General features: G+C 42.7%; 1 protein-coding gene across 1 annotated transcript in view; it reads left to right on the top strand.

Moving 5' to 3' along the window:
* PLXNA2 (plexin A2) overlaps positions 1-13,995 on the top strand; it is a 313,540-nt gene that overhangs the window by 256,602 nt on the left and 42,943 nt on the right. The window contains exon 13 of the mRNA XM_074309060.1: positions 6,587-6,738. Coding sequence (XP_074165161.1) covers positions 6,587-6,738 — 152 coding nt within the window. The remainder of the gene's footprint in view (positions 1-6,586; positions 6,739-13,995) is intronic.

Raw genomic sequence — 13,995 nt, 5'->3', positions numbered from 1 at the left:
AGAACTGCCAGGAAAGGCCCATCCTCTGAATTGGTCTGGGAATCAGAGGAGCTGATTACTGAGCCAGGAACTCATTGCAAGGTCCTTTCAATTCAGCAAGTGTTTATCAAGCATATGTCTGCAAGGTCCTGGGCAAATCTCTGAAGGAACAAAGATGAAAATTGGCACAGTCCCTGCACTCAGAGAGCTTGCAATCCATGCTAGGGCGTGACAGGCACATACATAACTAGAATAAAAGTCAGCCTAAAGAAGGTAGAATATGCCAGAGAGATCCAAGGAGGAACAGAGATCTCATTGCTGCCTCTGGAGAATATGGGAACCTTCATGGGGCAGGAGGCACCTCTCCTGGGCCTTGAAGGATTAATAGGATTTCAGTGTACAAGAATAGAAAGAAAGAACATTGCATGCATGAGAATTTACTCAGGCCAGGACTTTAGTGTCTATGAAGGGGAAGGGTAGAAACATATGGGATATTCAGAGCTTTAAATTGTTCAGTTATACCCAATTCTTTGTGACCCCATTTGGGATTTTCTTGGCAAAGATATTGGAGTGGTTGCCATTTCCTTCTCCAGCTCATTCTACAAATGAGGAAACTGAGGCAAACAGGGCTAATTGATTTGTCCAGGGTCACACAGCTGGTAAGTGGCTAAAGCCAGATCGGAACTCAGGATGAGGAGTCTTCCTAACTCCAGCTCGAGATTTCTATCCACTGCACCATTTAGCTGTCCTGTCTCAAACACCCACTAGAGCTTTAAATCAAGGCTAAATTTAAACTTTAATCTGCAATTCCCATAAGTAACAATTGAGAATTATTGAGTGACCTGACCTATGCATTAAGAAAATTATTCAGGCATTAATAGGCATTGGATAGGATTGGCATCTTCAATCCCCAAGTCCCTCCAAGCCTTAGCACTGAGAATTTTTTGAAGCTGGAAGAGATGGTGTGTGGTTTGAACTGCTCCTTGTCCTGAATGATTGAAACCCAGGAGCTTCCTTCCCAGAGCATGCACTCTGACCCATTCCTTTGCTCTTTGGGATTTTCAGGAACTCAACTATTTTTCCCCAGTAGTCATCCTCCCTCTTTTCCAGCTCTAGTTATATAATCATGGGTTTCATAGAATTTTAAATCTACATAGGAACCTTACAGGTCAGCTAATCCAAGATGCTTATTTTACCTTTGGGAAAATTGAGTCCCAAAAAGACTTGCTCATAGTCCCACAGATAATAATAATAACACTAATAATAATTAATAATAATAATTCCAGAGCCAATGTTCTTTCCACTGCACCACACTGTCTCTATCCCATTCTTTTCTAGGTAAACCCACATAGGGACAGGAAGATGCACTGGTGAATTTAAGACAGCTCCCACTGCCTTAGGAGGACCCATGGTTAAGTTTTCAGTACTAAGGATACTATAAATCAGGCCTTAATTACTTTGTGAATTGTCTCAACTTAAAGTGATAGAGACAATATTAATCATGCAAATTAAACGTGAAAGTTTGTTGTGCATACCTTTTTTTTTTTCCCTCTTGGAAAGCCACTTACCAGATATTTACTAACATTCCCCTGGGTGGATCTATCGGACCTTGCCCTGTGGTATGGGGGAATTTTTGTTTCTTCTAATTGATGGGTTCCTTTAAAGTTGTGTTGAAATAGAACTTTCATAAATCAAATCATATTTTAAATTCTCTAGGACAGGTTATTTAAAGAAACTCTGTGGTGAATTGTCTCAAAAATCAAACAATTATCTCTTAATTTCCATTTTTAAAAAACAAGATGTTCACTTTCTGGCTTATTTAAAATGAGATATACCTATAAAAAAACATTTCAGTGAATACCTGAGTGATTTGCCATCTGTGTCTTCTGGTAATAAGTGTGCTCCAGGAACCTATGGCGTGGACTACAGCATCCTAGAATCTTTTACACACTCCAAAGTCTATGGAAATAGGGGAACACTTGGTTTAGTGACTACTTAAGGGAAATGGCTATAGCAGGCTCATGCTCCTAAAAACTGACATCCAGGTTAGAAGGGATTCAGCAAAGCTTATTGTGTTCCTTGAATCTGACTATCTTCTGGTCTGATGCTCTCTTGCCAGAGCTACATAACTTGTCAGCTAGTCACTGAATAAACTAAGGTTCTCATTCTCTAAGTATTAGAAACAGAATTATGCTGCTAAGCTGTCCTACAATAACAAACCACTCTAGCAAATGAGGAGAGTGAACTATGCTACAGAAAATAGCAAACCAGGCAGCCTACCATAGAGGAAAAAACACTGAATTTGGCAGCAAGAGGCCTGGATTCATATCCTATTTGTATTATTTACAATCTATGTCACCTTCTTCAAGGCATTTCACTTCTATTGTAGAATAAAGGGAGAATAAAGGTGTCTTACAGCTCCAAATTCTGTGATCTTGAGAATTGTCTGTGCACTATTTTCTAAAACCTTGTCCATGGGTTAATCTACAATAACAAGCGTGTATCTGTAAGCAATGGCAAATCAGGATTCCCTAAACTGAAAGCTCAAGCTATGAAAACTTTTCATCAAGGGATACTCTCCTTCTGTAGTTACCCACTAGTGCCCTAGAATGACCCCACAATCAAATCTCAGCTCCCTACCTTACCTGCAAAAGGAACATATTTTTAGGTTTCCAGAAATATTTCATTTTTCAGCTTCTCTGAAAGGTTGTAATTAACCACAGCAAGGCAAAGACTATTTTTTCCCCAATGTAGGGAATGTGTGACAGAGGCTGAAGGGAGAGGGGGAGGGGGAAAGAGTACTACAGCTGTAGGTGGGGAGGGGGCTGAGGGCTGGAGGCCAAGGGGACCCAAGGGCTGGAGAAAGCTATTTCCTGAGCCCCTCAGTGGAGAGCCAGTGGCAAATGGCAACTGTGATACTAATGATGTTCTCCTGCAGTAGCAACCCTCCGGAGCCCCCCTCCCAGTGACCCACTAACGAGGCTCCAGCTCCCAGAGCCCATGGGGCCTGAGGCACCTGGAGCTAGGGGTGGGAGGATAGAAAAGAGGGAAGAGGGGGTAACCCAATTGTCACTGGGTATTTTTAGAACCCCTAAAGGCAGACAAGGTGGCCAATGGCTGTGGTTTATCGCTGGTAGCTCCTCCCCCACCCCAGCACCCCCTTCATCCCCCCAAGAGGAGGAGGCTCAGAGGTACCTCAGCTAGCTCTCCTCTGCATATTCACTATCTGTAAGTTTTTCTTTTTATTCATAAGGTGAATGGTTTATTCCCAGGGAAGCTGACCTGCAGAAAATGGATCCTTAGGTAGAGCTGTCAGGAAGTGACCCAGCTGGGACAGAGGCAAGAGACATCTAGCCCTGAATTCTTGCTTGGATTTGAACCCAAGCCTCTGCTGGCCACTTATTAAGCCCAGAATTCACTTGGTGGTTCATTTTCCCAGACACAAACAGCAGAAAAAGTCCTGGGTAGCCAAGTTACATCATGGAAATGAGGGAACCAGAGTTCAAATTCTGTCTCAATGTGAACTTGAGCAAGTCACTTAAAATGTTATCTGCTTCAGTTCCTCCTTTGTAAAAAAAAAAAAAAAAAGGATAATAATAATACCTACCTCAGTGCTGTTGTGAGAATAAAATGAGACAGCGTTTATAAAGCATTTAGCAAGCCCCAAGATGCTATTTGAATATTGGCTTGTATTATCGTAAACAAAAATATCTGGACCAGTCCTGTAGGCTCTGCCACATGATTTCTCTGCCCATATTCTCCAAGCAGTTGAATGGCTTCTGGGAGAAGGGCCTGATTGAGCCTGTATCCTACAGAGGAAACAAGGACATTTGTACACCATTATTAACTACACCATGAGGCTCAGAGGCAACTAGAAGTACCTACAATATGGTGGCACTTGCAAATCCATAGTCCTGAAAAAGGGGTTCTAGTCAATGTGCAATTGAAACATTTCAAGGAAAGCAACTAATTTTTCAGGAGACCTGAATTCTAGTCTCACCTTAGCTGTTTACTGGCTCAGAGACTTTATATGAGTCACTGTCTCCAATTAACAAAAAACATTTATTATTAATAATAATAAGCCCTCAAGGCAGCCATGTGATGCAGTAGATAAGAATTCCAGGCCTGGAGTCAAAGTATAAAAGCCCTGAGTATAAAAAGGAAAAGCAACAAATAATTTTTGAATTCACGAAGCTTACATTTGTATATGGGATAAGAGGAGAAAGGAGGAATGAGCCACATAATTTCTAAGATCCCTGGCAGTTCTTATGATTTTTTTAATTCTACAGGGCAGCTAGGCAGTGCGGTGGATTGCGCACCAGCCCTGAAGTCGGGAGGACCTGAGTTCAAATCTGCTCTCAGTCACCTAAGACTTCCTGGATGTGTGACCCTGGGCAAGTCACTTAACCCCAATTGCCGCAGGGGGAAAAAGATTCTTCAATTCTAGAAGAAAGTCTTTCCTTCATAAAATTATTTGTTGAATACCTATTATGTATGTATGAAACTGAGCATCATGAGGAATACAAAGCTTTCTAAGTTGGGATTCCCATTCTCAGGAACAAGCTGTTAAGGAAGATAGGAGAGACACCCAGAAAAAATGATATTTCAAGGCACTATGTAAGAATGAATAACAGTATATTTCTACCATGTTTAACATATATTGGACTACTTCTAGAGGAGGGAGTAAGGGAAGGGGGGAAAATTGGAACAAGGTTTTGCAAACGTTAATGATGAAGAATTATCCATGCAAAATAAAATAAAATAAATTCTTCCCCCCAAAAAAGAATGAAAGATGGGTCAAGTGTTATAGGAATTAGGTAATCCTTAATTCAAATCCAGGTTCAGCAGCATATCTTACTAGCTGTGTTAATCACCAAAGCTCTCTGAGTAATTATTCTTGTTACTGATAAAAATGACACGGTTGAACTAAATTGTCTTTAAGGTTCCATTCAATGAAAAATCTATGATCCCATAAGTACAAAGGAGGGAGAGATCACTTCCAGCTGGTATAATAAGAGAAGCCCTGATCAAGGAGGTAGCTTAGATTCCCCATGTGTATGAGAGAAGTCATCAGCCCAGTTGTTCTATGGTGTCCACAACATGGCAACTCAAGAAGCAAGTGACAAGCAACTGGAGACTGAGGTCCCTATTCATAGTTATGGAGTCATTGTCTTTCTAAGCTAAAAGGAAACTGATAGTCAATTTTGTCCAATGCATTCATTTTACAGATTAGGAAATTGAGACCCAAAGAGATTACCCAAGAACACAAAAGGATTCAGAATTCAAACTCATGTTTTCTCATTCTAAACCCAATGTCCTTCTACCATACTCAGATACCTCTATCCAATACTTATTTTATGTCCCTCACAACATCTGAGTATTAAAGATATAGTAGCCTTGAACACCTTCACCAATGAATGAATCAAGGCAGAGAGAATTCTTCTGGGGAAAGAACACTGGAGAATAAGATTTTCTGGTTTCCAAGTCTACTGAACCATACTACCTCCCCCAGATCAGTCCAGGATACCCAGTGTATGAATGTGTTCAACATTACTCATTGTACCAAAAATTCACATTAACTGGAAGATTTGACTTTCCTTCAGGGAGCAGCCCATATCTCATGGAGAATGTGACAGTATGACCCTTGCTCTTACCTGTTGGCCAAGTCTATTTTAAAGGAAAAAATGAGATGCTATGAACTCTTAATTTCCTCAATTGTAGGAGATATTGGGGCACAATGGGAGAAATTTAAAATCATGAGACTTGAGTTCAAATCCAGGACTGCCACTTATTACTTATATGATGACCTTGAGGACATCATTTGACTATTCTTGGACCTCAGTTTCCTCATCTATAGCATAAAAGGGTTGGACAAGATGACCTAATCTCTCCTCCAAATTAAGTCCAGGAATCTAAATCCATCCTAGTAGGTGTACAGAGATCATCTGAAAGCTGTTTTTCTCTCTTTTTAAAAAATGAATGATAGCTATATATTTTATCTCCATTTAAAAATTTTTGTTGATATTTTGGGGGGTTTTTTCTCACCATAATTTCCAGATTTGGGGACAGCTAGATGGTACAGTGGATAAAGGACTGACTGGCTCTGGAATCAGGAGGACTAGATATAGTACAAAATCATGTCTATTATTAAACTCTTCCTTATAACAAAGAAAAGCAAAGCATAATTTTAAAGTGACATATAAATATAAACTATTATGACAATTTTTACTCATTCAACAAATATTTATTGGGTAACTGGCTTTGAAAAAAAGTAAAGCAGAGTCAACTGATAAGGTAAAAACATGTGACAATGTCTACAACATTCTGAACCTGCAGTCCCCCATCTCTGAAAGAAGTTTTGTTTCTCTGACTAAGCTTTCTTCACTTTTGCTCCATTCACAGTGTAAGGGAAGCTAGGTTCCCTTTTCATGGGACAGCCAATGACAAAACCACTAGTTGTCCCCAAATGGATCACACAAATGAAGTTAGCCAGAACCAAGCATCTACAAAAGCCCTCCAAATTCTTAGATGGACGAGTGTTCTTGACAGATATTGCTGATGATCCCCATAGTTTACTAAACCCTATTTCCTGCTCCTTCCTCTGCAGATTCTGACCATGTCTGGCCCCCCTGAAGGAGGAACTCGAGTGACCATCCACGGCGTGAACCTGGGCCTAGACTTCTCAGAGATCGCCCAGCACGTGCAGGTGGCCGGGGTGCCATGCACTCCCCTCCGTGGAGAGTACATCATCGCAGAGCAGTGAGTTTGCATTGTTTCTCTTGGTCTGAGACCAGACTTACCTTCACTCTCTTGTCACAAGTTTTAGGAAAGGAGCACAGTCTTCCTGGTCGCCCCTTCTCACACACTCTAATCTACCCCTCAGTTGGCCCTCACCTTTGTGTCCATCCACATAAATTCCCCAAATTGGAAGGAACCTCCAAGGTCTCCTAGTCTAACATGACACTCTCTTCTCTATCTCTACTTTACTTATAAAATAGCTTTGAGGGAGATAATCCAAGAGCCAGCCCCATCGCAGCCAGGGCTAAGGGGGGTTTATTCCCTGACTTTGTGCCCCCAGCTTCTCTAGGATCCTTGGCTCTGCCCTCCCTACAGCGCAGCCAAAATGCTTTTCCCACAAACGTCAGCTCCTCAACCTCCCTCCCGTCCTGCCCCCACCCTCGGCTTCCTCCCTCCCAGCCCCCATTGGAATGCATCCCACATGGTGGGCTGCAGGCGACAATTTGTTTGGCGCATGGGGCTATGACAGCAGCTTAATCCGAGAAGGGCCTCCGCTGGAGCAAATTCATTTATTTCACTAAGGGAAATGTCAGCTGGAAATTAGAAAATAGGCATGTAGCGGCGGACAGGCGGACAGGCGGACGGGGCTCCAGGAGTGACATATGTTCCAATTTGGGGTGTTCATTTGGTTGCGGCCAAGGTGGGGGGTGGTAGGCTGAGGACTGCAGGAGGAAAGGGAGGGAACGTTGGACCCTGGGCTTTTTTGGGGGGAGGGGGCACAGCGAGGACAAAATGAATGATTCCCTTGACACAGTCTCTCCAGTCCTACTGAGAACAGCTCCAGAAGGAGAACATGGTGGTTTTTGGGAGAGACTGGTCCAAGGGAGCCACGCCCTGGGATCTAGTGAGGTCATTCCTTTGTCCACTCCTCCTGTCCCCCTCCCTCTTCTGCCCAAATTATGGTTGGCTTGTGGTGATAAAGCCCACCTGGCCACCAAATAACAAAAATTTCCTAATCTGGCTTCCTGGGAGCAGGAATTCTAAAGTCCTAGCCCAGTTTGACATTCAAGGTCAGAAATACCCACTGCTTCAAGAAGAGGAAGACAGGAGAGATTAATTTTGGAAAGAGAGCCCTCCAAGATATTTGTGGAAGCCAGTGTGACTCCAGTGGAGGAAGAAAAGGATCAGCCTGAGGGGTGAGAACATCAGGGGACCTGTGGGCTAGTAGTTAGCCCACTTGTAATAGTAACAAACTCTTCTCAAGGAATGTGACAGAGCAGGGAAAGAGAAATAAAGGGGAAAAAAAGATGGGAAGGGGAAATTTTAAAGGAAAGAGAAAACAGAAAGGAAATAAATGGATGGATTTATTTCCGGTTTTGAAGATGGAGAGAAAGTAACAGGTTAGGAGTCTCAGCTGGTCTCCAGGAAGGCTCAGAGTGAAGAGGCCCTTTCTAGGAAGGATGCCTTGCTAAGAAGCTGACTTTGGTGGGAGGCAGAGGCCCCAGTTCAAGTGCTACCTCTGATGCTTACCACCTATATGGACAAATCACCTCACATCCCTGGGATCCGTTTTCTCCTCTGTAAAATAAAGGATTGATCTAAATGGACTCTGAATCCTTTCCAGCTATAAATGTATAAATATAATACATACTATATTATATATAGTTATATAATATAAATGTATCTTATGGGGCAGGATTCTCAGATATACCGACCTGAAAGTTCCCTCAATTTCCAAGCACTTACCTGCAGGATCCCCAATCCATTTGCCAAAAAGGAAGGACTAGGTGTGGAGAAGCTCCAGGATCCCCCCCCTACAAAAGAGCACAGGAATGCTCTGCTTGCAAGCTCTTGACTCCCAAGTCCCATCTTCTTAACACAGATATCACCAATGCAGCCCTCGCTTCCCAGCAAAAGGGGAAGGAACTTCCTTCAGTGCTGAGAGAGGTGCGGAACGTGAGGAGATAAAAGCAAGCTGGAGAAGCGCAGGGTCAGAGCGGGGGTCCCTCCCAGCAGCACCTCGCTGGCAATTACCCTTGAAAACTACCCCAGTCTCCTTCCTTGTTGAAGGGGCAGGCAGGAGGGCTGCAGGGAGCCTTGGGGCCTGGCTGGATGCAAGCATCCTTTCCAGTGGCGCCGGGCTCATTAGAGCTCTTGAGGTTTCAAAGTTTGTTAACATCATTAAACCTTCATCCCGGGCAGCGAGCAGCAGGCGTGATCATTACAGATGTCTTCGTGAGATGAATTTGGCTAGAAGGGCCCGGCACAGGGGCCCAGGAAGTGGTAGGATTGGCGGGCTGGGTAATGACTCACCATATGTTCACGTCGTGCCACGTCGTGCCATCTATCACTCAGCAATTAGGTTAATGTTGGTTAAAGGGCCCCGCTTAGGCTGTAATCTCTGCCCCGTAGATCTGGAGAGGGGCACCTGGTAACGAAGAACTTGGGAGAGGTGGACCTCAGCATTTGGATTTAGTACCTCCCCTCCTGGGAGGAGGGGGGAAGGTCAGAACCAGCTTGGAGCATCAGACTTGGACTTACAGTCCCTCTGGTCTCATCTATTTACCCTCCCCATGTACTAACTAAGCCTATCTACAGCCACATGTCCCACACATGGGGAAAATAGGGAGACCCAACTTACACAGAGTCAGGATAATGGCAGAGAGAATTGTTGCACAGGAAGGACAGGTGCTCATCGAATCACAGAATTACAGGGTTAGAACGGGGTCCATTCCAAACATCAATAAGAACATTGTTTAACTGCCTATCTGGGACACAGAGTGTTGCTGTTATGTCCCCAACACAATATCCTAGAATCAGCCACTGGCACTCCCTCCTGGGATGCCCACTCCACTTTTGGAAGCTCTGCCCGTCAGGGAATTTTCTTTACATTGAACCAATATCTACCTCTCTGCTCCTCGAAGTTATTCCTAAAACCACTTTCTGAGGCCAAAAAGGAGCAGGAAAAAGAAAAATCTATTCTCTCTTCCACATGACAGCTTTCAAATACTTGAAGACAGCTATCATGTCTCCCCTAAGGCTTCTCTTCTCCAGGCTAAACATCCCCATTCCCTTCAACCAAGTTTCCTATGGCACGGTGTCAAGGCCCTTCGCCATCCAGCTTTCCTCGAGATTTGACTGTAAAATAAATCCAACCTGCAAAATCTAACTTTATTTCTGACTCCATTCCTAGAGCAACATTTCCCAAACACCGCCATAAGGTGTGTGATAGTCAGGTTCTCTGAGGCCTTCATTAACAAGGGAATGGTTGTTAGCTGTCAGAACTCTTAGGAATCTGGCCAAGGGCCTGCTGGCGCCGTCCCAGCCACCCCCAGTTCAGCTTGACACCAAAGAATTCCACAGAGTTTTAGATTTAAAGGAGACCTTTAGGATTATCTAGTCCATGGCTCTCATTTTAGAAATAAGAGGCCAAAAAAAAAGGTCTCATGACTAATAAGTATTTAGTCTAGATTGAAATCCAGATTCTCTGTTCTTGGGGCTATAACAATAAAAGTTATTATTGTTAACTATAGTTATTGGACAGCTAGGTGATGCAGTGGATAAAGTGCTGGACCTCGAGTCAAGAAGATTCATCTTCTTAAGTTCAAATCTGACCTCAGACACTTACTAGTTAGGTGGGAGTCACCTAGCTCCGTTCGCCTCAGTTCCCTCATTTGTAAAATGAGCTAAAGAAGGAAGTTACAAACCATTCTAGTATCTTTGCCAAGAAAACCCCAGATGAAGTCGTGAAGACTCATACTCAACTGAACATTTTTCCCACTGTCCCTACGCCCAATTCCTTTTTCTATTCGTCTTCTGTGCCCGGCATTTCTGATCCATCACCAGCCCTAAGAAGCAGGTCTACACCTTTCTGACCACTCTGCCTGTGGACGTAGCTGGGATATAAGAACTTGCTTTGTCGTGTCCCCAACACAAGCTTCCTCTAATACTTCCTCGGACCTTTTTTAGCCACACAACCTTTTCTCTAGCTCCTTAAAGACATTTCTGATCATCACAAACTTATTCAAGGACTTCCTGTCTCATAAACATAAAATCTCAGGAAAGCAAATAAAAAATAATAATAATAATAAAGTTATTTTAGTCTATCCAATTAGACTGTATAGTGCTATGTAGGAGGGTTATGCACCGGTTTAGGAGCATATTCAAATTCTGATTTTTCTGCTAGCTATGTGATTGTGGGCAAGTTACTTCACCTCTCCCAGCCTCAGTATTTTCAGCTTTAAAATGGGTTTAATATTTTGCAAGCTTATTGTGAATAAAATATCTCACAAGTTACAAAAAGTCATATAAATGTGAATTGTGTTTTTTCTGACTGTCATAAAGGACTAGAAGCTATCATTTGTATGTGTAGAGATACAAGTACATCAGTATAAGCATTTTCTCTGCCATTAATTTGGGGTATGAGATTGTTACTCACGGTTTTCTGCCTATCTGCCATAATCTATCCTATGTGCTAGAGGTCTTTCTCTTGTTCTTTTAAATATTTTATGAATACCAGTATAACACTCAGGCTGCCTAGGGTATATAGTAACATTTTTTAGTCCTTGGGTCGCTAAACCCACAAAATCATTTTCTTTCTTTTTTTCCTTTCCTACCCTTTCTTTTCTTTTCCTCTCCCTTTCTTTTCTTTTTTCTTTTTTCCCTTTCCCTTTCCCTTTTTTCCCTTTCCCTTTCTTCCCTTTCCCTTCTCCCTTTCCCTTTCTTCCCTTTCCCTTCCCCCTTTCCCTTTCCTTTACTCCTTCCCCTTCTCCTTCTCTCCCCTTCCCCTTCCTGTTCTCCTCCCCTTCCTCTACCTCCTCCCCTCCCCTCCCCTTCTCCTTTCCCCTTCCCCTTCTCTTCCCTTCCCCTTCCCTTCCCTTTTCCTTCCCCTTCCTCTCCCTTTTCCCCTTCCCCTTCCCCTTCATCTTCCCCTTTCCTTTCCCTTCCCTTCCCTTCTCTTCCCTTCTTAGAATTTAGGAAGTGGGATCAAGTAATCTTTAAGAAGCAGAAAGGGGAGTTTGGACTTTCTTGTTCCTCCCCATTATTCCTTTCCTCCCAGTAGTACTGAATCCATGTCACACATGCCCTAATGCTGTTTTCTTATTTGTAAAATAAGATAAATACCCATCATGCTGCTCTCACAGAATTCTTGTAAGGATCTATTATAATAATAACAATTCAAATTTATTCAAATTCAAATTTAGCTATCCCTTTATATTTTATAAAGCATCTTCTTTATAGAACAATATTATCATTCTCATTTAATGGACAAGAAAGGTAAGACAAGTAAGAGAATACATAACTTTTACAAGATCAAATAGGACATCTCAATGCCAGAAATCAAACTCAGGACTTCTTACTCCTAATATGATCTTCTTTTCACTACAACTAGGTCCTGTTTAGTGCGAATAATGAATCTGGTGAAATGACTATGTTATTCATTTATACTATTCAAAATATAATCACATGAAAAATATGGTAATTGCTTCTAGCCTAGTGAAAATATGTTATATAATTCAAATTTAATGGGGCTTATTATTTGTACTAATCAGGACCTAGCTGTCCATCACTCTGGATAGCCTGGGAAACTACTTTGCAGATACTAAAATCCTATACACAGTAACCGAGGGCATATTAATAACTATTAGTTAATATTCTGTCGGGTTACTCTGAATGACCAGGAAGTGAATCCTTTACAAATGAACGTTGGCTCTTGAGTCAGATGACCTGAGTTCAAATTCTACCTCTGAACCCTACTACCTCTGTGACAGTCACTGGGGAATCACTGGAAGTCACTTCCTGGGGCTCCATTTCCTTGTCTATAAAACTAAATGGCTTCTAAGGCTACGCTAGCTCCAGATTTCTGAACTCTCCTGAATCCTATAATATCCTGGGAAGGAGCAGGCTCTGAGATTGGGGAAGGAGAGTAAGAGAGCTGTTGCCAAGCCTGAAAATAACAACTAATAGTACTTTCAATTAAGCCTTTCAAGTGCTTCACTAATGAGGTTTAAGGAGATAGTTACATGTAAAATGCTAATTGATCATCACCATCACCTTGATATTGACTTCAGATCCCTAATTAATTTATGTATATGTACAGACAGAGGGAGTATCTCCTCTGCTGTACCTGGCTACTTACTGCATCTGATATGCAGAGCATAATAAGCCCAATATTGCATATTATGTTAATATCCACAACAGGCAATGCCCTTATTTACAATTAACTGTTCTGAATGAGATGGAGATCAGTGACATGCCGAGGCTGTGTGAGCATGCAGTGTGTTTGTTTAATGTAAGCTTTATTACATCCAAATGCAATCTGTGTTTAGTTACCTCCATTCCTAGAGAAGCTGTTGAGATAAGAATCGCTCAGTTAAACAGGGACCTTCCCCACAGAGCAATGATAACACCATGGATTAGTATTGAAGAGGGTTTGCTTTCCCCCTCCCCACTAGGAACTGGGTGGCTCTGACTTGGTTCCGCCTCTCTCTCCTAGCCCCCCACTCAAAATCTGGGCCATGGCGGGAGGGGGTCGAGCTTCCCTTTGTTCTGAGGTGCTCCTTCTAGTTGAGCCCTCCATCACCCCAACATGCAGAAGAGCTAGGAGGTTCCTTCTCCTGCCCTTTCCAATCATCAGCCATTTCCAGACAGATGGTAACAGCATCAGTGTCTAAATGCCCTCGTTGTAACTATCTCAGACGCCTTGGAAGTAGTCACCGGAGTATTGATCTAGGCTAGATGAGAGAGAATTCTCACTGTGAGTTCCTCTCACCTCTCTCCCCTCCAGCTCTTTCTATTAGTATCAGATCAGGCTTGCCTTCCAAACCCAGGGCTCCATCAATGCTCTTCCTCCGGGTCTCCCTCCCCCTGATTAAGTGGTAGTCCAATGTCAACTGATCTCTTAATGAACTCATTCCTTCCCTGGGGTCTTGGGACTCTGCTCATCCCGTTTTGCTGGGAGCGCCCTACTCTGGATCTTACCATCTCAGCAAATTGTCAGTTGTAGCTATTCCTCTTTTTTAAACTCACTGCCACAAAGAAACCAGAATTGAGACAACTTGGCAAATAACCCTTCAACTACTTGTCTGGAAAGCAAAGACGTGTTATAAGTAAGGAGAAAAAAACTGCTGACCAAATTTTTCTCCCTGGGCCTCCTTGATAGCTGCAGGCTAGTAAGCCATTTGGATAGGCTGGTCCATGTTGGGTGCTTATTTTCAAGACTATGTTAATTCAGTTCTCCTTAGTGGAGGGAGTAGGGTGGAAACACTTCTTCTAAGT

The sequence above is a fragment of the Sminthopsis crassicaudata genome, chromosome 4, assembly GCF_048593235.1.
Source record: "Sminthopsis crassicaudata isolate SCR6 chromosome 4, ASM4859323v1, whole genome shotgun sequence".
Classification (NCBI taxonomy): domain Eukaryota; kingdom Metazoa; phylum Chordata; class Mammalia; order Dasyuromorphia; family Dasyuridae; genus Sminthopsis; species Sminthopsis crassicaudata.
Note: the sequence above shows the minus strand (reverse complement) of the source record. Positions and strands in the feature narration are given on the sequence as shown.